Below are 22288 nucleotides of genomic sequence, written 5' to 3'. Positions count from 1 at the left end.
ACCTCACACCCGGTGTTCCAGATCCATCTTGACCCAGACAAGGATAAAGCGGTTATTGACAATGAAAAAAAAATGAAAGAATTAACATAGATAAACTCTAAAAAATAGAAAAATAGACTTTGTTTTCCCTTCATTCTTCTGGCCAGAAACCAAGGGAGTAGCCTATGTACTGGTTTCTGGCCGTGTACACACACACACACACACACACACACACACACACACACACACACACACACACACACACACACAGTATATGAGAGTTGGTCATACCTATATTTGACCAGCAGATGGCGCTATATAATCTATAATTATCCAGCCATAATGTGGTGTGGTAATAATTATACTAATGACCTTCAAATCTTTGGAGCAAAGAAAACAACAAAATGTCCCAGGGTTGGGAAAAAAAAGCATTTAAATAGTGACATTTTAAGCCAGATAAAGCCATATAAAGTCAGTTTGTTAAAGAAAATGTTTAATTCTAGGCTAGTGACGCTTATGAGAAACATCCTGTACTCCAGCACGGAGTTGTGGGCGTGGCTTTCACACCTGTATTCGTACATCCGGAAAGCTCGGAGTTTGCTGAACGTGTTCCAGTGTTAGGCTATACAGGTAAGTTTTTTTTGTTTGTTTGCTTGTTTTTTATAGTAAATTTTCATTAACTTGTATCTTAAATGGCGAAATAACGTCGAATATTTTCAGAGTCTCAAATCTTGAGAATGCTGTGAAGACATTTGTGGGTTTTTTTGTTTGTTTGTTTGTGCTCTGTGTACCTGAGGAAAAGTTTGGTGCTAATATCACAGCCTTTATGCTACAAGCAAAAGAAGTTTCTCAATGCTTTTATTGCGGTTTTTATCACGTCACTTTGATTGTTCAGGCTAGGTTAAGCTTTTTGTTAGGATTTACTCCTGCTACCAAAGACAGATATTTCTATTTCTACAGGCTTACTTTATCTCTGTACGCATATTATTGGTTAGTTTTTACGCCTGAACTAAATGTGACTGTACTGATTAGTGTGTGAGTGTAGCGCGCGTGCGTGTTGATGAATTGGAGAATGATTGGAGGACATAACCTACATTTCTGCATAGTCTGAGACTGGACAGGAGTTAACATCCAGTTTACCTGGGTGTGTATTTTCAGTTACAGAGCACTATTACTGTATCAAAACAAATCGCTTAAATATCCACAATGACTCATACATCACCAGCTGAACACAGGCAATACCTATAACAGGTAATAGAATAATATCATATAGCAACAAGTACAGTTTTTTGACTTGAACTTGAGAACAGATGTATGGGATTGACATCAAGAGAGATGCAGGCACTTCTCTCTTTAAATCTGTCCAAACTAGACAGATGTATTTCTTTCTAAATGAGACAAAATGCTGTTTAAGAGGACAGCCTGATTTTAAACTGAGTGCACAGCATTATATTGTAGTGACCATGTGCATTATTGTGATGTATTCAATCAGTACTTGCAGTTTGACTTTCTTCCTTATGCACACTTGATTCAACTTCTCACACAACTCGGAACATTCTTTCACTCAGGGTGGTTAATATATACTTGGGAATAAATCTTTGGCTTAGTGTCGGTTTAACCCCAACAGCAGTGTTTGAGTTCAGTTTTGAATTTCCAATATATTTTGTTTTTGACAATACATGAGCAGTACTGCTGTCTAATTTTTAGATATTCCCACAATATGTCACACTGAAATTTATGTTTTGGGCTATAAATATTCTTAATGCCATCTGAAGCCAATATAAAATATGACATTATTAACTAAGAGCAACATCCCTTTAAAATCCCCATTAAGTTTAGTTTTTCTTGCTAATAAATCTTTAACTTAGTGTCGGTTTAACCCCAACAGCAGTGTTTGAGTTCAGCTTTGAACTTCCAGTGTATTTTGTTTTTTTGGAATTATATTGTATTTAGTAGACTTTGGTGTGGTTTAGTTGTTATGTTGCTTTGTTAACTGAATTTCAATTCAGAACTCAGTCAGACCTGTTTAGGAACTGTTTCTGAAAGTTGTTTTTACTCATCTGCCTTGTTTAAAATAATCATAGAAATAATGAATTAAAGCTTATCAAGAAACCAGCACAGAAACTTGGCTCCAGACTTCAGGAGCTTCACATGCTTGGGGATTCTCCTGAAGGCTGGAGTTTCTGTTCTGTTCTCTATAATATCCTTTATCTTCATGTATTGTCAAGCTAATTAAGATTTTTAGTGTACAATGCAGATGAGTAAAACAACTGACAGATCCTGCTTCTAAACAGGTTTGATTGAGTTCCGAATTATAAGTCTAGTTGACCACAACCAATCCCACCCCACCCGTCTCTTTTACAACATGCAGGTTATGACAATGGTCCGCTGAGAGCCCCGAGCCAATGAAACCGTTGCGACAAAAACTCTTCAGAGCTTCCTTTTCAAAGTAAAACAGGTCCACCATGTCACACCAACAATCCCAGACATCCACGGAGGACCAGTCTCCTCTCCTTCTGGACAGCATGCTCTCCTCCCAGCTTCATCTGGATTGCCAGGCTGGTTGTTCATCCATAAGCAGAGACCTCACTGTGCCTGAGCAGCCTGAGCAGCCTTCACGGACTCCTGTAATCCTCAGCACTGAGAGTGAAGCAGCTCGGAAGCGTGGAACCCAGCAGCTCATACCCAAAAACCTGGCTGTCACCAGTCGACCAAAGAACCGCCACCACACCACGGTGGTCACGCTGCCTGTAGCCCGTGAGACCCAAAAGAACATCCAGCGTCTCTCTCATGATCCTGAACTCTCCTGGGAGGACTATGACAGTGATGATGGTGGCTTGCGTAGGAACCGCAGGAACAAGTCATACCGAGCTGCTGTCACCAGTCTTGATCCAGATTTGACCTGGAAACAGGACCTGCTGCAGCCTGTTAGTGAGGAGAAGGAGAAAACTCCTAGCCCGAAGCCAGTTCCCAGTCCTGGACGCAAAGTGAGCCAAACTATGACTTCTTGGTTTTCTTATAATGTTGTTGAACATCTAAGGCCATATTCAGAGTTGAGTTATGTGTGTGTAGTGCAGATTTAAAACCAAAATTGCACACATCGGTATTCAGACATCAGACAAAACTACAGACAGAAGCGCTATTCAGAAGTTACACGAGACTTCCGCGTGAAGTTTGCCTAAAACAGAGGTGTGTCTTAGTTACTCTCGATTTTGACCTCGAGTCAATTTTTCTTGTGTGATATCACCTGAAATGAGGAGCAGTACCCACAATATGTCATACTGAAGTTTGTTTTGGGCTATAAATACTCTTAATACCATTCGAAGCCAATATTAAATAAGATATTAACTAATAGCAACATCCCTTTAAAATCCCCATTAAGTTTTTTTTTTTTTTTTTTTTAACCAAATGGAGGTCTTTGGAGGAGAAAGCATCTTAATTATAAACATTGCTTATCTCAAGGACGTATTAGATGTTTATTTCAATGCTTGTTATTAATATATCATATTAGCCTTTAGTCATTAATACATTTTGTCTTGCTTTTATGTTACACTGTATTGCATTTGACAGCAAGTGTCCTTATTCCATCTGCATTTTCTGTAAATATTGGCAAAGCTTTTGGGCTTAATTCATCAACTTTGGATATGACCTTTAATGCATATGTGTGAATGCAGGGACCTACCTTTCACAGCTGATAGCTAATATAGATGATTGCTTTAAACTCATTTGTTTTCTTCTTGACCTAAATTTCATTTAAAAATGAATTTTCTCAAAGCGTGAAGTGGTTAATTTTATTTTATATATATATATATATATATATATATATATATATATATATATATATATCTCCAAATACACTCACTGAGCACTTTATTAGGAACACTATACTAATATTGAGTAGGGCCTCCTTTTGCTTTCAAAACAGCCTCAATTCTTCATGGCATGGATTCCATAAGATTTTGGAAACATTCCTTTGAGATTCTGGTCCATGTTGACATTACTGCATCACATAATTCCTGCAGATTCTTAGGTGCACTATCATGCTGTGAATATCCTGTTCTACCACATCCCAAATTCTTCTCAAATTCATTCTATTGGATTCAGACAATCCCTGGTGACAGGGATGGCCACTGAAAAAAATTGAACTCATTGTCATATTCCTGAACCCAGTTTGAGATGACTTTTGCTTTGTGACATGGTGCATTTTCATGCTGGAAGTAGCGATAGAAGATGGGTAAATTGTGGCCATGAAGGGATGCACACGGTCAGCAACAATACTCACATAGGCTGTGGCATTCAAGCTATGATTAACTGGTACTAACCGGCCCAATATGTGCCAAGAAAACATTCCCCACACCATTATACCACCTCCACCAGCCTGGACTTTTGACACAAGGCAGTTTGGGTTCTTGGATTCATGCTGTTGGCGCCAAATTCTGACCATCTGTGAGCCTAGGCAGAAATTGAGATTCATCAGACCAAGCTATGTTTTTTCAGTCTTCAGCTGTCCATTTCTGGTGAGCCTGTGCCCACTGCAGCCTCAGCTTTCTGTTCATGGCTGACAGAAGCGGAACCCGATGTGGTCCTCTCCTGTTGTAGCCCATCCGCCTCAAGGTTTGAGGTGTTGTGCATTCTGAGATGCTTTTCTGCTCACCACAATTGTACAGAGTGGTTATCTAAGTTACTGTAGCCTTTCTGTCAGCTTGATCCAGTCTGGCCATTCTCCGTTGACCACCGTTCCCCATTCTGATGGTTGACGTGAACTTTACCCGAAGCTGCTGGCCCGTATCTGCATTAAATTGCACTGCTGCCATACGTTTGGCTGATCAGATAATGCATGAATGGGTAGGTGTACGGGTGTTTCTAATAAAGTGCTCAGTGAGTGTATCCTTCTTTTTTATCTTCATTATTAGCAGTATAAATAATGTTCATTGAAATGGGCACACAAAACCTCAGTATATGCTTTGGGATTGTCCTGATAGCAAGTGCACAGGCAAATAAGTGTTAGAGTGAATTAACAAGAGATTAAGGAGAGAAAATATCACCTGGTGACATGATGACAGCTGATGGCATCTGCTTTGTGCTGCTTCTTTTTTTTTTTTTTGTTACAGTTACTATAATTCATTTTAATTGAACCATGACCGATTGATTCCAGTCATCCTTCAGAATAGATGTGGCGATTCACTGAACAATGATTCACAAGAGTCACTGAAAACACATGGGAGTAATCAGTGTGTTGTGGAAAGTTTGTGGTCCTGCTTAGTGCTCTGTCTGTGACTGGCTGTGTTAGAGCAAGGAATGTTTGATTTTGTTGCAGCAGCTGGGCTGCTGAATGAAATAAATCTTGGCACGTAAGATACAATATGTATTTGTTGTGCATCCCTATTTTAAATACAGTTTAATGATTGGTCATGCAAACATGTGGCAGATGTTATTGTAATCTCCCATGAGTTGTCACACCAAGAAGCTCCTTACATTCCACAGGGATAAGATCATGTTTCACCCCATTTCTGTTTGCTTTCTATTTCTCTCTCTCTCTCTCTCTCTCTCTCTCTCCCTCCCTCCCCCTCCCTCTCAGAGAACCTTGGGTAGAAGGAGGAACAAGAAGCATGGCGGATCCTTTAAGGATGGTATGAGACTAAACACAGTGCCGGAGTGGTTGTGATTTTGACATTCATTGCATTCTGCTGTTCATTAGATGGGGAATGTGTTCATGGATACCAAGAAATTTCTTGTGGATAGTTTAAGGGTCCTAAAACTACCAAATATGTCTTTTCCAAAAGTAGAGCAACATGTGTGATGTCATTCCATCTTTGAAGCTAGAGCTAAGCTTTTGTACAAAACTTATATAATATGGTCGTTAAAGTTTTTCTTTCTTCAGTAACACTGAAGTAGGTACACGCAGTTGGAGATAACATGATCCATAATCACTGCCGTCTTGCCACAGATCCACAGTTATACCAGGAGATCAAGGAAAGAGGTCTCCAGTCCAACAACCTGGGGCCTGATGATGATGACTTCAGCCAGAGTCCAGAGGAGGACCAGGGTATTGTTGTGAAAAACTACAAGGCAGCATACATGACCTGGAGCCAACTTCCTCAGGTAAAGAGGAGACAGGAGTAGGAGGGTAAGAATAAGGGAGTGAAAGAAGAATATAATAACCTCCATGGTAATGCCACAAAAGTTCTCAAACTTCCTGATGTGGCTGAAGCTATTTTTTTCTTTGTAGCTCTTGAGCAGTAAGTTGAATCCTGACCCTAGTTTAATGGCTTTGATATTTATTGGTGCATAACTTGTAATTTCTTCTCATGTGGAATTCACAGGTGAAAGAGATGGGCATTCTGGAGAGCATTTCACCTGAGGAGCGTAAGCGGCAAGAGGTAAATGGTGTAAAAAGATCTTTGTAATTTGAATAATAGGGAAACATTTGCTAACTATATTAGCAATATATACCTATAAGACTGTGGAAATAGACAATTATTCTGTGATTATGTAATTTAGAACGTTTTCTTTCAACCAAAGTCACTGATGTCTCTAAGCTGTTGTCCTCCAAATAGTATTACTTCTACTGTGTTGAAGACAAAAGTGCTTAAAAAGGTTATCCTGCAGTCCTTCAGTCTCTCTTGTTAGAACTTCTTACAGCCTCTGCTGCTTGATGGCTCAAATTTGGGACACAGTGAAACAGCTTTGTGCTACAGTGCCTAGCATCACTAACACATGACCAGCCTGCCTTTATTCTGGCTACAGCTTTCTGTTTTGCTTTTTATAACATTCAAGGCATTGTGGAATGCACAGGAAGCTACGTTATAGGTGACCTGGACCTCGTGAGGTCAAAATGCACTAACTTTCATAGACATGTAGCTACACCCTATTTTGAAAATGTCAATAAAAAAATAATCATCAGATTTAATGCTAGGTTGTATTTCTGGGAGAAAACAAAACTTATGATCATTTAGATTTTAACCAAGATTTTTATTTCTGTTTTCTGTTAATATATTTGTTGTTGTTACTAATGCATTAATATTATCAAGGTCAAGGAAACATTTTCATGTTGTTTTTTACTGAACTGACGGAATGGCAAGAACTTACACATGTGATAAGGCTAAATGTTGGCTTGGTTTATGGCAATTAAATATCTGGTTTCAGAGTGGAGCCTCACTGCTGTGTAAATATCAAGGTCCACCTTGTACTCACAGCATGGCCACACCCTGTTATCCTATTCTTGACTGTTTCCTGTTACACAGGATTATGTATGAAGTCAGGTGCTTGTAGTGTTGTCATATATTTTGTACACATGTGGTTTACCTCGTATGCCAAATAGCTTTGTAAAGGTCATCTATCTACAGGATATGTACATACATAGGATATGTAAATACATTTAAAAGCAATTGTAACATACAATTCCATTAAGGGCAGTGGAGTAAAAGTTTGATCCTAAAAAGTGTAAATAATCATGTTTATATATTCCAAAATTGAGATCCAGACCTAAAATGTGTTCTAGATGTAGCCATGTCCAGAACTATGCACACAGAGAAAATTCCTGAATTCAGAGGAATGACCAATACAGCCAATAGACCATAAACCAATACAAACAGTATTTAAAAAAGAAGTCATTTTAAAATGTTATTAATATCAGTATTACTGTCTGTGCAGTTGTGCTCATTTCTGTCTCAGTCTTTCCAACCAACATTTTTTCTGTGCATTCACGTAGGCCATTTTCGAGATTATGACATCCGAGTACTCCTACCTGCACAGCTTGGGCATCCTGGTGCGTCATTTCAAAAACAGCATGGCTTTGAGGAAGACTATGACTGCAACAGAACACCATCACCTATTCTCTAATATCTCCACAGTCAACGACATCAGCAAGCGGTACAACATTGGAAATACAGCCCCTCAATTTCCACACTTCACCAATGTGTTATTCTGAAGACACTATTTGAAACGCATTTATACACATTTTCCGGCCCAGTATCATCCATACTTTGTGACTTGTACACAGTAAACACACACTGTCCACTTCATTAGGAATACCTGTACACCTGATTGTTCAAGTGGCAGTAGCACAATGCATAAAATAATGCAGATACAGGTCAAGAGCTTCAGTTGTTCACATCAAACATCAAAATGGGGAAAATGTGTCTTCAGTGACTTTGACTGTGGTATAATTGTTGGTGCCGGATGGGCTGGTATGAGAATTTCAGAAACCACTGATCTCCTGAGATTTTCACACACAACAGTCTCTGGAGTTTACAGAGAATATCTGAAGAAGATGCGACATTCCAATTTTCAGCTGTCCAGATTCACTGTACCCTTAGATTCCTGTTCTTGTCTGGCAGGAGTGGAACTCAATTGTCTTCTGCCCATCCACCTTACGGTTTGATGTGTTGCATATACTGAGATGCTTTTCTGCTGACTACTGTTGTGAAAAGTGGTTATTTGAGTTACTGTGGATTCCTGTCAGCTCGAAATATTATGTGACCATTCTCCTCTGACCTCTGTCATCAACATGGCATGTCTGCCCATTGGCATTTTCTCCTGTTTTTCTCCCAGTTCAGTCTTGGCCAATTCCCTCCCACCCACCAGTGGCAAGCCCTAACACATGCTACTGATGAGATACATGAAGCCAGTCAGCTGCATCTTTTTGAACTGCTGCTCATGCTGTGCTGCAGGGCGGAGTAACACACTTACAGGAACATGCTATCCTCCATTTTCGACATACATGAGCTCATGGAGGCCACGATTGACCAGTGTCACTGTGATTGATAGGGAAGAGAGCGTATGACCCCTACCACCCAGAGAGCAGGGCCAGTTTTGCTCTTTCAGACTCCTAGCCATGGATGGTTGTGGCATCATTACAAATCAAACTCTCGATCTCTGAACAAAATGACATGCCCCTTGGGAGCCCCCACTGGATTTTTTTTTTCCCCACACCATTCTGTGTAAGTTCTAGAGACTATGTTGACTCTGTAAATTCTAGAGATTCTGTTGTGTGTGTTAATCCCAGGAGATCAGCAGTTTCTGAAATACTCAAGCCTCAACTGTATTAATCTATTCTCGTCGAAGATGATGTTTACCATTTTTCTCAACAGATCATCATATAAACTTAATCTGACAATGTAGCTCAACTTTACCCGAGTTCACTAAATTTGGCCTAATGTATTCCAAAGATAGGCTCTTCTTTTTGTTTTTTTGAAAATATATTACAGATATCATGCACTTATATATACAAATACTAATTCAGTAGTTTTTGAACTGCTTTAGAAGTGAATGCATACACATTTATTTCAAGCCCATAATACAGCTTGCTGTAGTTTAACAGCAGTATTCAGTCTTTCAGCAGTATTTGGATATCAGCCACATTCCTTACTCATTCTGTATATGAATTGTTTCGTGCTACATTTCAAAATAGTACATGGATTCTGCAAACGGATGTGGAAATTGGCCAGAGAGCAAAAGCAAACACAATTATATCACAATGCTGTGGGTAAAGCTTTTTTCTTCAAAAGCTTTCCAGTGTGTCACTCTTGTTTTCTAACTTATTATATTATGACATTTGCAGCGTTCTCCTGAAGAGAAGATGTGTCGAGACATGCTAGTGAAACTGGTTTTGCAACCTAACTGCTGTAGGAATCAGGTTTCTCAAAATGAGGGTCTTCTTGCATGCTGCAGTGCTCTTTACTTTGCCTTTGACTTAGAAAACTAGATTTGCCTCAGCAACTCAAAAATACCTTAATGCTGTCCTGCAAATAGTTGGAACATTGTGGCACTGGTCCAGCTTTAGTTATGCATAGCTGGTTAAAAATGCCTTTAGGAACAGAGCAAGGTAGTTCATATTAAGCTATACAGGGACATGGGAGAACTCTTTTGAAGTTGTTTTTTTTAGCCTTGGTTGTCGTATGGGCAGAGGAAATGGGAAAGCAAACCTTGAGAAAAGCCACTGTACAAGATTTCAGCAAAATAGCACACAAACCAGAATTCTTTTAAATTGTTTTAACAAATTGCACCAATCTGCATTTAAAAATATTTAATGGCTCATCGCTAAGCTTTATTTTTTTTCTGCAGATTTTTTGAAGATCTTGAAAGGCGTCATCAAATTAATCCTGTCATTAAGGACATCAGTGACATAGTCCAGGACCATGCTACAAATTACTTTGAGCCATACATTGTGTATTGCTCCAATGAGACCTTCCAGCAGAGGACACTGCAGAAACTACTGTAAGCACACTCTTGGAGACGGGGCGGGTAACACCTTGTGGTTAATTGTTAGAATGATGAATTCAATTTGCAGGGATTTTACCTTTAACTGTTTTTGGATTCATAACCTAGGAACGTTTTAACATTTAGAAATTAGAATAATATCATTAGGGTTAAAAGGATGACTTCTCTCCAATCTTTGACATGACGTCTTGGAAAATATATAAAGGTTTATTGTTCCCAAAAAAATTTACTTTTTATATTTTCTATTGCTGTATTTTAGCATGAACAAATAATGAAAATGACCCTCACAGTTTACAGCTAAGAGAAAAAAGTAACAGTTGTAACATGGGGTGGTATTATGGACTGTCAGCACGTCAGCGACCTGTGTTTGTGTGTTGCAGTGCATCTAATATTGCCTTTAAGGAGGTGCTGAAACAAATCGAGAGCAGTCCTGAATGTGGAGCATTACCCATGCTCTCCTTCCTCATTCTGCCCATGCAGAGAGTCACCCGTCTGCCCCTGCTGATGGATGTGAGGAACACACACAAACACACTATTTCTCTTTTATTTGAATTTGCCTGCACAGGAAAAAATGTCCTGCTACTCCCTAGTGGGACTGAAGTTTCTTCTTTCTCTCCGCATTCATGCAGACCATCTGTCAGAAGACAACTAAGCAGACGACGGAATATTACGCAGCTCGCTGGGCGCTGAAGGCCATCAGTAAGGTGTGACAAAGTGTTTTGAGCTTGTGTTTGCTGTTTCGCTGCTCAAACTAAAACCTGCATTCAAAAGCCTTACCTCCAGCAGGCTCATGGTTTATAGCTAAAAGGATTTAAATTCTTGGTCTGTCCAGGTCCGCGACTGTATGTGCTCTGTTTCTTTAGATGAACATGAAAAATAACTTTTAAAAAGAATATTTCTAAGAAGGACTGAGAGAAAAAGGTGAAATAAATATGATAAAAAGTACTGTAAATGTAAACCAAAAAGGTGATTTGTCACTGCCACATTCAGTGCAAAGTGCACTTGAGAGTAATTTGGTTGTTTGTTTGCTCTTCAGCTAGTAAAGAGCTGTAATGACGGAGCCCGGAGGATGGAGCGCACCGAGCAGATGTACACCATCCAGAAACAGATGGATTTTGGAAAGATTAAGGTTTCTGCTTGTGCACTGCAGTCATATCTAAACAATTTAGAATCACATTCTGTTCATATTTATGGAAGTTATAGTCACAAAAAAAGATTGTAGTGAAATACTACAATGTGGTGATGTTTGGAAATACAGCCTGAGGTCTGTAGGTGTATAAACCATTGAGAATAAGTGAATTAATAATTGAGAGAGTAGCTGTAATTAAAAGCTATTTTTGCAATGTAACCGAATGCGATGGTCTTACTGAGACATGCTCTTTCATTGTGTTGGTATAGCCGTTCCCGTTAGTCTCATCCTCTCGCTGGCTGCTAAAGAGAGGCGAGCTGGCCTTGTGCACGGAGGAGCTCGGGATCTTAAGGAAGGCCTTCAGCCATAAGAGCTACTACCTCTTCCTGTTCAACGATGTACTCATTGTTACCAAGAAAAAAAGGCAGGTCTACCCATCTTTCACTACCCTTCACCACCACCACATTACATAGACCTGTCCAATCATACACTCTGATTACATGGTTTCTCCATCACCACAGATTTTTTTTTTTTTTTGTAATGGGTGGGAGAGGTGTTTGTAGAGAATTATTTTTATCATTATCTTTTAAATTATCTTGAGTGGTATGCACAGCACAGACACAACAAACTTCACACTCATGTTCAGATAAAATGAAAGTGTTTTAAGCTTTCATGCTTGAGGGATAGGATAGCTAGGATAAATGGTACAGTCAGGGTTTCTTTTCCACTTTAGAGATATGTTATAAGACTGCCTAGTAATGGACACAAATGTATTTTTAGCAGGTTACATGTTGTTGTTTTTTTTATTTTTCTAACTGTCCTATCAGTTATGGCAGGAGGTCAGAGACTGTTTTTGAGCGAGGCAGAGAGGGAGACAGACATGGAGATAGAGGAAGACAGATGTGGGCATAGACAGACAGAAGGAGAGACGGATGGAAAGACGGATGGAAAGACGGACTCGGACAGAAACAGAGATTGACGCAGACAGGAAGAGATGGGCTCAGACAGAGAGACAGACAGAAAGGGACAGGCATGGACATAAAGAGAGAGAGTCAGGCACAGAGACAGACTCAGACAGAAACAGACAAACAGACAAAGACAGACACAGACACATGGACAGAGAGAAAGACAGACAGGCATGGAGATAGGGAGACAGACAAAGACAGAGCCCTCAGTGAGGGATAGGGCAGTTGGTTTAGCAGAGCATGCCTTACATTCCAACACAACTCTTAAACATATGTTGTTTCTGTTCGTTAGAGGACCTCAGCTGCCAGTCACACCCAAGCAGTCCAGTGAATGAAATACCATTGTCATAGTGATTATGCACAATAATGGCTAAAATGCTATTCATGATTATTTTTGCTCAGTAAACAACTAATCAGAATTATTCATCCTGTGTTGTCTATCTAAATTTATTGCAATAAATTATTTTAAATGAACGGAAATCACCCTTTTCACATTATAAAATGAACAGAAATCACCCTTTTCACATTATAAAATAAACAGTACTGTTCTTTAGCTGCATTTTGGACAAACTTCTCTATGTCCACTTAATATGGTTTTATTTTGTGTACAAATAAATGCAGCTCAATGAAATAATTCTGAATTGCATTAATCACAGGCTAGTTTTGTAATGTGTTTGTATACATATTAGTGATGGGTCTCAATCTGTGTGTGCAGTGAAGAAAGCTACGTGGTGTTTGATTATGCCACTCTGGAGAATGTGGAAGTTGAGGAGGAGCAGGCTGACAAGCTCTACCTGCGGCTGGAGATGAAACCCAACAGCGAGGGGCGATGTGACCAGATGGCTCTGGTGGCTGAAAGCAAGTAAGAGTCGATACACGTCTGTAGTGCCATCTGCTGACAGAAGTGATCAACTCCCAACTGTGTGTGTGTGTGTGTGTGTGTGTGTGTGTTTCTGTGTGTGTGTTTCTGTGTGTGTGTTTCTGTGTGTGTGTTTCTGTGTGTGTACTAGCAGGCATGTGCATGCAACTAGCAGTATACGCTAATAGTCAGGATTCAGCAGGAAAATCTTTTTTCTATATCCACACCCTCCCCCAATAAATGTAACTGCAGTAGCAGGAATAAATTATATTAGATTTAATTATTTGGTTGAGAAATCTGCTAGAGAATTTATATTTCAAAAAGAGCCCAGGATCCCACTTAGCTGCCCATTTTTTCTCAAAATGATATTTTTATCTGCTATGTTTTGTAAAAATCAGTAACCTTGTGCCTTTTCACAGCCGGTTTTTACAGTATGCTGTGTATCAGAGATTAATATTTTTTCTGACATCATGTGCAGTGGTATAGCATAATTTTAACAGTGCAATTATTTCAGGTTTGTGCATGAGTATGAAATGTCTGTGTTTGCAGGCTGGACAGAGCTCGCTGGGTCACTGCTCTACGCTGGTCTAAGCAAGGAGAGAGTTCCCCTAACAAAGATGGTGAGTGTGAGCTCATATTAGAAATGACTAAATTGGTGCTCAGTTTTATTTAGTTTAGCATAATAATGTTGATGCAAGTTAAATGATTCAGTTCTCTGTAAAACCTACATTGTTCTTCCATTTGTCATTTAGCCATGTTAAAAATCAGAAATAAAAAGCTTTTGTCCTGTACAGCTGGTGTTCCCTTTAACCCTAGTTTAAATCTTCATCAGTGCAGAAACTGAAGCCATTTTAGCCATTTAAAAAAAAAAATTAATAGGTGCTTGTTTTAATACATTGTGTATATTACAGCACTTCCTCAGTATGAAGCCACCAAAGCCTACATGCCCAAAGAGCCAGACGAGCTGAGTCTCCAGCAAGCTGAAGTAGTCATCGTCCTGCAGGAGGTGGATGGTAAAAACAGTTTACAAAACTTTTTTAAACTTCTGCTTCAGAAAAAAAACAAAAACCTCATACTGGTATTTCGGAAAACACTAACACACTTTATAGCTCCTAATGAAAGGAGGCTAGTAGGGACAAGTTGACTTGATGTCCTTTACTAGTATCACCTAATTCATCTAGGTGAATTATTCCTCAGAATTATTCCACTGATCGTAAAACTAACCTAGCTAACTAACCTAGCTGTGGTTACTTTTCTCATAGAAAAATACTTACATAATAAAGCCTGAATAAAAAGCAGGAGAATAGAATTCCATTTGTTTAGAGAGGAGTCTCACCCTGTTACAGCCTAAGCTCAGAGTTCCAATGTGACGGAGAACGCCATAACAAAAAGTGGGTTCATTTATAGTACAAACTGCCCATTTTCATTTATATAAGTAGCTCATTTTAAACACCACTTGTATTTTCACTGAACTAATGCACATCAGTTATGAGCATTACATGCATCTTGTAGCAGGAGGCTGTCAGAGGGTGTGGATTTAATTTTCTATAACAGCATGGCTCTGACAGTAGCTCCAGCTATAACAAATGACAGATTTATATAAATATGTGCAATAGTATACAGATTAAGAAAAGTGTTATTTAACAAGTAAAATGTGTTTTGAATTAATATGAAATTTTCTGGTAAGTGATTATTTAACATTGTGGAAGAAATCTCAGATGTCAGTGCTTTGTAACAGTAAGTTTTCTGCCACAGGAGTCTTCAGGACGGAGTTTACATTTTCTGGTTTCTTGGTTTGACTATAGCTGCTGTAACATTAGTGGTAACAGGAACTAATTTGTTTCTGGGATGTGCCATAATTAATGTAACTAAACAGTTCCATAATAAAAATTTCAGTCATTGGCATATCACTGGGGTTAAAAGGAGTAAGACACTCTGGGATGTGGTGTTATAGGAAAAATTATTTTTGCATCAGGCTTTGCATCAGGCCACATCACACTACCCCAGCATGGATTATTTTCCTTACGGCATGTGGTGTCATGTTATTCCTTATATACGAGGCAGTGTTGCAAAAAGGGACAAACTTACACCTACCCAGCAAAAGAAGGAGTGTGTTTAAGAGATTGATGCTGAAATTAATATTTGCAAATAAAATTCTTACTAGACTTATAGTTGAGTTGTTTGAGCAAAGACAAAAGGTGTGTGTGTGTGTGTGTGTGTGTGTGTGTGTGTGTGTGTTTCCTAGGTGGCTTGAAAGTATGTACTTTTTGCTTTGATGCAAAAACAAGACATCGTTAGTATGTAGAGCTTTAACTTTATGTGCACATTTCTCAGGTTGGTACTATGGGGAGAGGATGAGAGATGGAGAGAGGGGCTGGTTTCCAGCCAGCTGTGCTACGCAGATCACCAACCGCACTGCCATCGAGAGCAACATACAGCGCATGCAGCGACTGCGCAAAGAGACCAACGTCTGAGCAGAGACTACTCTACATGCCACATGACTCAGAATACCTGCTGTCAGTTCATACACAAAAGATGGCAGTTTCTTTGAAGAGAAAGCATGTGACCCTTTCAGAGTGTGAATGAACTATACACTTATCAGAGGGTGAAATCAAACACAACAAACCAGGAAGAAACTTCATCTTTGACTTTTATTTTGAGCTTGCCTTTTGTTAAAATTCATGTTTGAATACATAAAAAGTTATTTAAAAATGTCAAACTGACCAGATATCAAATTACTTTTTCTTAAAAACCATTTGGTGTAAAAACATAAGACCGATTTAGAAAAACATCTGTTGTTTCCCCAAAACTTGTAGCTGTCACAAAAATAATGGAAAAAACAAAATAGGGCTGCATAGATTCTGCAGGCAATCGGTGGTAATCTGGTCAAACGCATGTTGCAAGCTTAGACGATCGTCAGGTCAAATCTGGTTCTTATTGCTCAGATCTTGGATGTTTCTTCTTATTGACAAAACTGAAAAGAAAATGGAAAAAAAAAAAGTTAATTCAAGTGGAATGAAGGTCATGTCTGCACAGTTACTTGTACAATATTCATGGCTCACAGATGACCTCCAAATACAAACAAGAAATGAAAAGAGAAACGAAACCCCACAAAGAATACTGTGTTGGGCATATCACTGCTTTGCTTTGCTTTCTCAAATCCACTGCATTAGCTCATGCTGTCTGTATTGTAAAGGCTGGTCCAGCCTTGTGTCAACAGAAAGTGCAAACTGAAACACCACCCAAAATGCCATCCTCTGACACATTAGCATTTCCCTTTGCAGTAGACATTTACTAAATATTTATAATGACCATGGTATAATTTAAAATTTGGTTTTAAAAAACAAACACCCCAACAACAACAACAACAAAAAAAAAGCATTTCTGTGGTGGGTATGAAATTCAACATGGAGTGTTGCACTTTTACCCAATAGGACATAATACTATATATAACTAGATACTCAATTACTTACTCTAAGTCTTAGAATTTAAAGACTCATTATGAAACTAGCTAAATGATTGTTTTGCTTGTCATAGGATTAGCTTGCTGAGAAGAAATAATAATTCTGTGCAAGTTTCTACTCTTGACAGTCCTGTAATGTAGAGTGACAATATGTAAGTGCAGTCAGTGTTGGCACAATCATTTTTGTAGTACATTGGAAATTTATTTGAAACATTCCCCAGTGGTCCAGTAGAGGAGTAATCTATTTTAGCCATGTAGATTTTAGAATGCACGTGGTAAACAGAAATGCCCAAAAAGTGTCAACATCTGGTCATGAACTTCAGTGGCCTAAAGCATCACATTAACACAAAAATAACCCAAAGACCCCAAAAACTTTGACAATTGCTTTAAGTATAGACAGTTATGGTCTGGCCATAGCACATTCAGTAAACCCATTTATGAATTTATCTACAACAAGTGTCTAATTCATAGCCACTGTTAAAGACTTTGTGTTCTTAGCAGTTAGATTCAGCATGATTATTAGATCACAGAATAACTGCTGTGTGCTTTTTAAATAGTGATTAATGCAGAAAAGGGTAAAACCAACCCGGCAGGATGGTGCGAGATGGTGACGCCGGCGGCGGTAGGTCTACTCGTTCCCGCCCTGTTCGGCCTCGGGAGCGGCTGATTTGTCGGTTGATGCATCGGCTGCCTTGCTGTCCTTGCCGTCCTGGGGCTTGGTGGTCTGAGGCCGTCTGCGGCGGTAGTTGAAGTTGCGGCGGTAGCGGCGCTGCCGGGGCTCCTGATTCTGACCGCCCTCGCCCTGGTTCTCCTTGTCCTCTTCCCCTTCCCGTGTAGGCCGGGGTCGAGGTGGGCCCCTGTGTGCACACAGCCATGTAAGCAATAAAGCATAATCAAAAGTTCTTGGCGTTGAACCATAATCCTTTGTAAATTACATCCTTTGCACTTGTGTAACCAGAGAGTCAGAGCCTCACATTACCAAACAAGTATACAAACCTTGGTCTGAACCTTGGTCGGTAGCCTCTGTAGTAGTTCTGCCTCACTGGTTTATTGCCCTGGTCTTGACCACCCTGGTTCTCATCACCTTCCCCACCCTACAAGCAACAAGCCATGAAATGATTATTATTTTTAATATATACACACACATACACAATCTTTTGATTGCTATATTGCTCAAGTCCATGTCTATCGTGATCTTGTGCCAGTGTACCTCAGTCATCTCTCCCCTGGGTGGAGCATTGGTGTAGGGGGGTCTGCGGCCATAGCGTCTTCTCACGTAGTATGGAGGGTAGCGCCTCCTTCCAGGGAAGGTGGGTTTGCGCTGCTGCTGATCACCTTCGCCGGTGCTGTCTCCTGCCTCCCTCTTGTCTCCCTCTCCATCACTTGGGTAGTTGTCCTGGTAGTCACGTGGGGGGCCCCTCCTGCGTGGGTAGCGTCTGTACCGGTTCCTGTCGGCCGCATATTTGCTGCCCTGCACAGGCACGCCGCCTGGCCCAGTCACATTGGCTGCCTCGGCACCCTACAGAAATATATTATGGTTTAAACACCACAAAAGGGTCGACTGTGGGGAAATGGTTGGCTGCACGATTAAAAAGGCCTCACATGTAATCACACTTGCTCTCTATAATGGATTGGGAGCTTTTTAATAACAGTAACAGATCTGACACTACTGAAAGACAGATGCCATTTAACAGGTTGGAGAGATATTATGTATTAAGTCAACTTCAAGTTAGTTTATATGAAACTCTGTTGACATGGTCGATATGAAGAGCTCACCTTTTCTCCTTCAACCACATCAAACTCCACAGTTTCTCCATCCCCTACACTGCGAAGGTATTTCCTTGGGTTATTCTTCTTTATCGCAGTCTGGAGACAATCAACATCAAACATGAGCAATCACATCAAGTGTAAGTAACAGTAAGAAACAAAGTCATCAGCACACAAGGCAAATGATTACCTGATGTACAAAGACGTCTTCTTTTGTGTCATTCCTTTCAATCAAAACAGAACAACCAAACATTAGAGCAATATAAATTTAAGAGATAAAACAAACAGGATTTAGATAATGGTTACTGGGTAAACAATAACATGTTTAGAGGACTCAGCAGCTTGCCTATAAGTATTTAAAAACTTTAATAGGATTGAGGATGTTCCCTGACCCACATATACTGTCTAGTTTCTGAGGGGGTTCAAGCAGTTTACCTGTTGATGAAACCATAGCCGTTTCTTACGTTGAACCACTTCACTGTCCCCAGGACCTTTGTTGCTATAAGGAGAATAAATAAAAAAGGACAAATAAGAACTATGAGCTTCTGCAGTAAATGATACATTTCATACACAACTGTGTTTTAGTGAAATCACAAACACCACAGCTATGGAAAAAAAAGCATCAGGAACCTAAACCATTGCCAAACTCGAAGCAGAACCTATTTATAGCCCCCAACTGTCGCGCTGTTTATAGAGTATGATCTAAAACTGTCGGTCTGCATAACCAGCTGCTCATATCACAGCCTTTTATTTCCAAAATGGTCCTGTTAATGAGTCTGAATTTAAAATGAGCTGCTGATTTCAGAGAAGACTTAAAAGTACACGACACATCCTGGATAAACAATTCTCCTGTTACGAGTCACATAAGGTCACTGAGCTGAACCAGCGTCGATTCATTATTTCAAGGAAATGACACAGTGGGGGCTGAAAGCAGGAAGACATGCTTAAGTCACACGTGGTGCGCTATACTAACTGCCTCACGAGCAACTACTATATCATCATCATCACACATAACACACTTGTAGTGATTCTATCAGGTAAAATCCGCACAGCGACTCCTTATCCTAGGGTTAGGGGCAAAAAAATCCGATTTACTAAGAGTGTACGCAGCTAGCTAGGCTGCTAACTAGCCCGTCCTGGTGCTCTTCTAGCGCCTAGCCTCAACCATGTGGTCGGACATGAGCCAGTAAGCAAACAGTCGGTTCCTTTCACCTCAGGTATTCGTTTACAAATCAATTTCGTGCTTTCAGGCACAAACTGTTAAGACGGAATGGCGCGTTTCGGTGCAGTTCCTCTAAATCACCCAAAATTCGTGTGCGCTCAGACAATGGAAATGTCCGCATCTCACCCGAGCGGCGGACATTTTGGGAATGCTAAGTTAAACGTCTAGCTAGCGGCACTTGACTGGTTTAGTGTCCATGTTGATTTAGGAAGACGGTTTAATAAAAGTGGAGATGAATCACTACTCCAGTGTTAAAGCGTTCGTTAGATGTGCGCTTAGCCCGTATTAGCGCGCAGTACAGGTAGGCCAGAAGGCTAGCCATAAACGCACTGAGGCAAACAAAGAGTTGCTCAGCCCGTCTGTCTGGTAATTCTTAAACAAGTGTCGGCTGGAATTTGAGCAATGAAGATTAATTTATTGTTGTATGTTTAATAATACTTCATAATGATGTACCCGTGGCTCAAAAGCAAACAAGCCGACCACCAGCCATCAGTAGGTGCTTTCTGAGGACAGGGACACAGCGGGTCATGATCAAGGCCAAACTCGCTTCGATACTAGGCTAACACAAACCAAGGTGTCCAGTATACTCAGGTCCACCAACTTCTTTTTTGCAGCAAGTTCATTCTAGTAGGACGGAGTAATCGTTGTACTCATCATTTTGGATACATTTTATATGTGTAAAAGCGATATAATCGAGTCAAACAATTTTTTTTCGGACAGACTAGTAGCCGGCCGGCGCTAAAACACGCACACACAGGCCTCAGGTTAGCACTTAGCTAGCTAGCATATCGGCTAGCCTCCGAGTCCTGAAGCGATGTCGGACTGACACGCGCAGGAATGGAACAGAGCGCGTGCCTTGTTATTTGGTTATTTTACGAAAATTAACCGTCGCTGCGACTGTAAGTTGATCCAGCTAAGCAAATGGACGTTAACTTACTTTCGCCAAGCGAATAAGGCTGACTACCTTACTCAAGAAACTTTATCATTCAACTCATGTTTATTTATATTTCCGCCCCCCCACACATACAGTAACAGTTGCTACACAGCGCAGCGTCGAAAAACTTCTGGCACCAAAAAAAAAAAAAAAAAAACCTGTCCGCGTTCCTCGTCAGTTAAGAAACGATATCCAACAGAGATAACAAGGCTACTAGGTTACCAGGGGGTTAGTCACATCCCAAACACCTCCTTCAAACCACTTCACAGCGCTGGCCTTAGTGCTCAGTACTGTACATACGGTGTAGTGAAGCGAGGTTAGAAAGGCTAGCTAACTCACCGATGACCTTCTTATCCCCCGCGGTAGCTGCGGCTGCCGGGCTGGATGGGCTCTCCGCATCGGCGGCAGGCTGCGGCGGCTGCTGTGTTTCGGCCTCGCTGCTCATGGTGGTTTCTTGTTGGTAAAGCCGGCGGTGGCTCTCTAGTATGTTCTCTCCCGGTGCTAGATGGTAACCTGGGCCGGCGGTGGTGGGGGCTACTGCCTTCGGGCTCTCTGCTTTCCTTTCTCCGCTCCCGTTGCCGATCGAACTGGACGGAATTAGAAAAGATACTGGAGGATATTCCTGCGCAAACATCCCATTCTTTCAGCGGATTGGTTGAGGCGGTAGTCATCAGCCTACGTTGCATATTTTCTTCACGCTCATTGGGTTGCTTTGATGTCAGTCATGTGAATCATTGGCTTTAGGGCCTGTGATTGGCTCGTTGCGAAATGAGTAAGCGAAGGCATTGCTGTACATGTCGTTAAAATGGAGACAGAAAGGAGTCAACACAAATGCCTACGGTTTTACACATGCGGGCTAGAAATAGGAGTTTTTAAATGTTAGCTATTCAGTTCATCACGTCTTATATCTTTTCGTATGTGATAAAAGTGTCAGTTTTAAAGCCTAACTCTTTAAAATGGACGTGGCTTCGATATTAAGTCTGATAAATTGTTCCAAATGTTATCACCACAGCATATCACTTACAACCTTCTGTTACTCTCTACAGATAGTCCTTTTAAAACAGCTGGATTAAAACAAAATAGTACACAAGAGGCTGTACTTATTTAATAATAATTATTATTACAACAAAACAACAACAATAATAATGATGATAATAATAATAATAATAATATGCAACATTAGCTAAGATGATTTTCATAAAGGATGCCCTTTATTGTATACTGACAAATGCACCTGAGACACTATTTTATTGGAATAAAACAATATTGTGTCATGCTTCTTTTAATTATTTCTAACTAAACTACATCTAGTCACCAGCCCTTGAACAAAATCCAGTGTGAAACACTTTTAGCAAAGCAGCCAGACACAGTAATGTTGCTGTATGAACCATCATGTCTATTTTTAACCTTGTGACTGAATTTACAATTTCAGTGCAGAAACAAGGCGTTTAAAACCACATCCCCTCACACAGACACTGCCCACTGCATTTTAAACGGGAACACTCGATGAGACCGAGTCATGGCAGAGTGTGAGACAGTCCCACACAACCTCCTCCACTTTTGTCATGTAAATGTTGTGCTGGCGTTGCAGCCGAGTGGCTGGACGACGTGTGAAGAGCTTGTTGTTAACAGCCCGGCACAAAGACGGCCTTTAACATTGACCCTCAGAAACCTCCTGCTGAGACCAGAGCTCTTCCAGCACTTCTGCTGAAAGGGCTCTTTTGTGTGGAGGGGATGGGGGACTGAGCC

The 22288-nt window shown here is 40.4% G+C and overlaps 2 protein-coding genes across 2 annotated transcripts; one reads left to right on the top strand and one right to left on the bottom strand.

Moving 5' to 3' along the window:
- Nucleotides 1–496: 496 nt before the first annotated feature.
- Nucleotides 497–15934, top strand: arhgef16 (Rho guanine nucleotide exchange factor (GEF) 16). The gene is made up of 15 exons (XM_026925256.3): nt 497–609; nt 2351–2966; nt 5558–5609; nt 5927–6081; nt 6303–6359; nt 7691–7851; nt 10045–10197; nt 10581–10710; nt 10830–10904; nt 11237–11329; nt 11599–11753; nt 13010–13156; nt 13703–13773; nt 14065–14166; nt 15488–15934. Exons 2-15 carry the CDS (start codon nt 2445–2447, stop codon nt 15625–15627), a joined length of 2013 nt encoding a protein of 670 aa, XP_026781057.3. The 5' UTR covers nt 497–609; nt 2351–2444; the 3' UTR covers nt 15628–15934.
- ybx1 (Y box binding protein 1) lies at nt 15786–21188 on the bottom strand. The gene is made up of 8 exons (XM_026925258.3): nt 20879–21188; nt 18819–18882; nt 18574–18607; nt 18393–18482; nt 17827–18135; nt 17613–17710; nt 17203–17473; nt 15786–16127 (listed from the first exon to the last, which is right to left on the bottom strand). Exons 1-7 carry the CDS (start codon nt 21171–21173, stop codon nt 17245–17247), a joined length of 1119 nt encoding a protein of 372 aa, XP_026781059.1. The 5' UTR covers nt 21174–21188; the 3' UTR covers nt 15786–16127; nt 17203–17244.
- Between the last annotated feature and the right edge of the window lie 1100 nt (nt 21189–22288).

The sequence above is a fragment of the Pangasianodon hypophthalmus genome, chromosome 8 (genome assembly GCF_027358585.1).
Source record: "Pangasianodon hypophthalmus isolate fPanHyp1 chromosome 8, fPanHyp1.pri, whole genome shotgun sequence".
NCBI lineage: Eukaryota > Metazoa > Chordata > Actinopteri > Siluriformes > Pangasiidae > Pangasianodon > Pangasianodon hypophthalmus.
The sequence above is the reverse complement of the archived record's forward strand: the minus strand, read 5'-3'. Positions and strand labels throughout refer to the sequence as shown.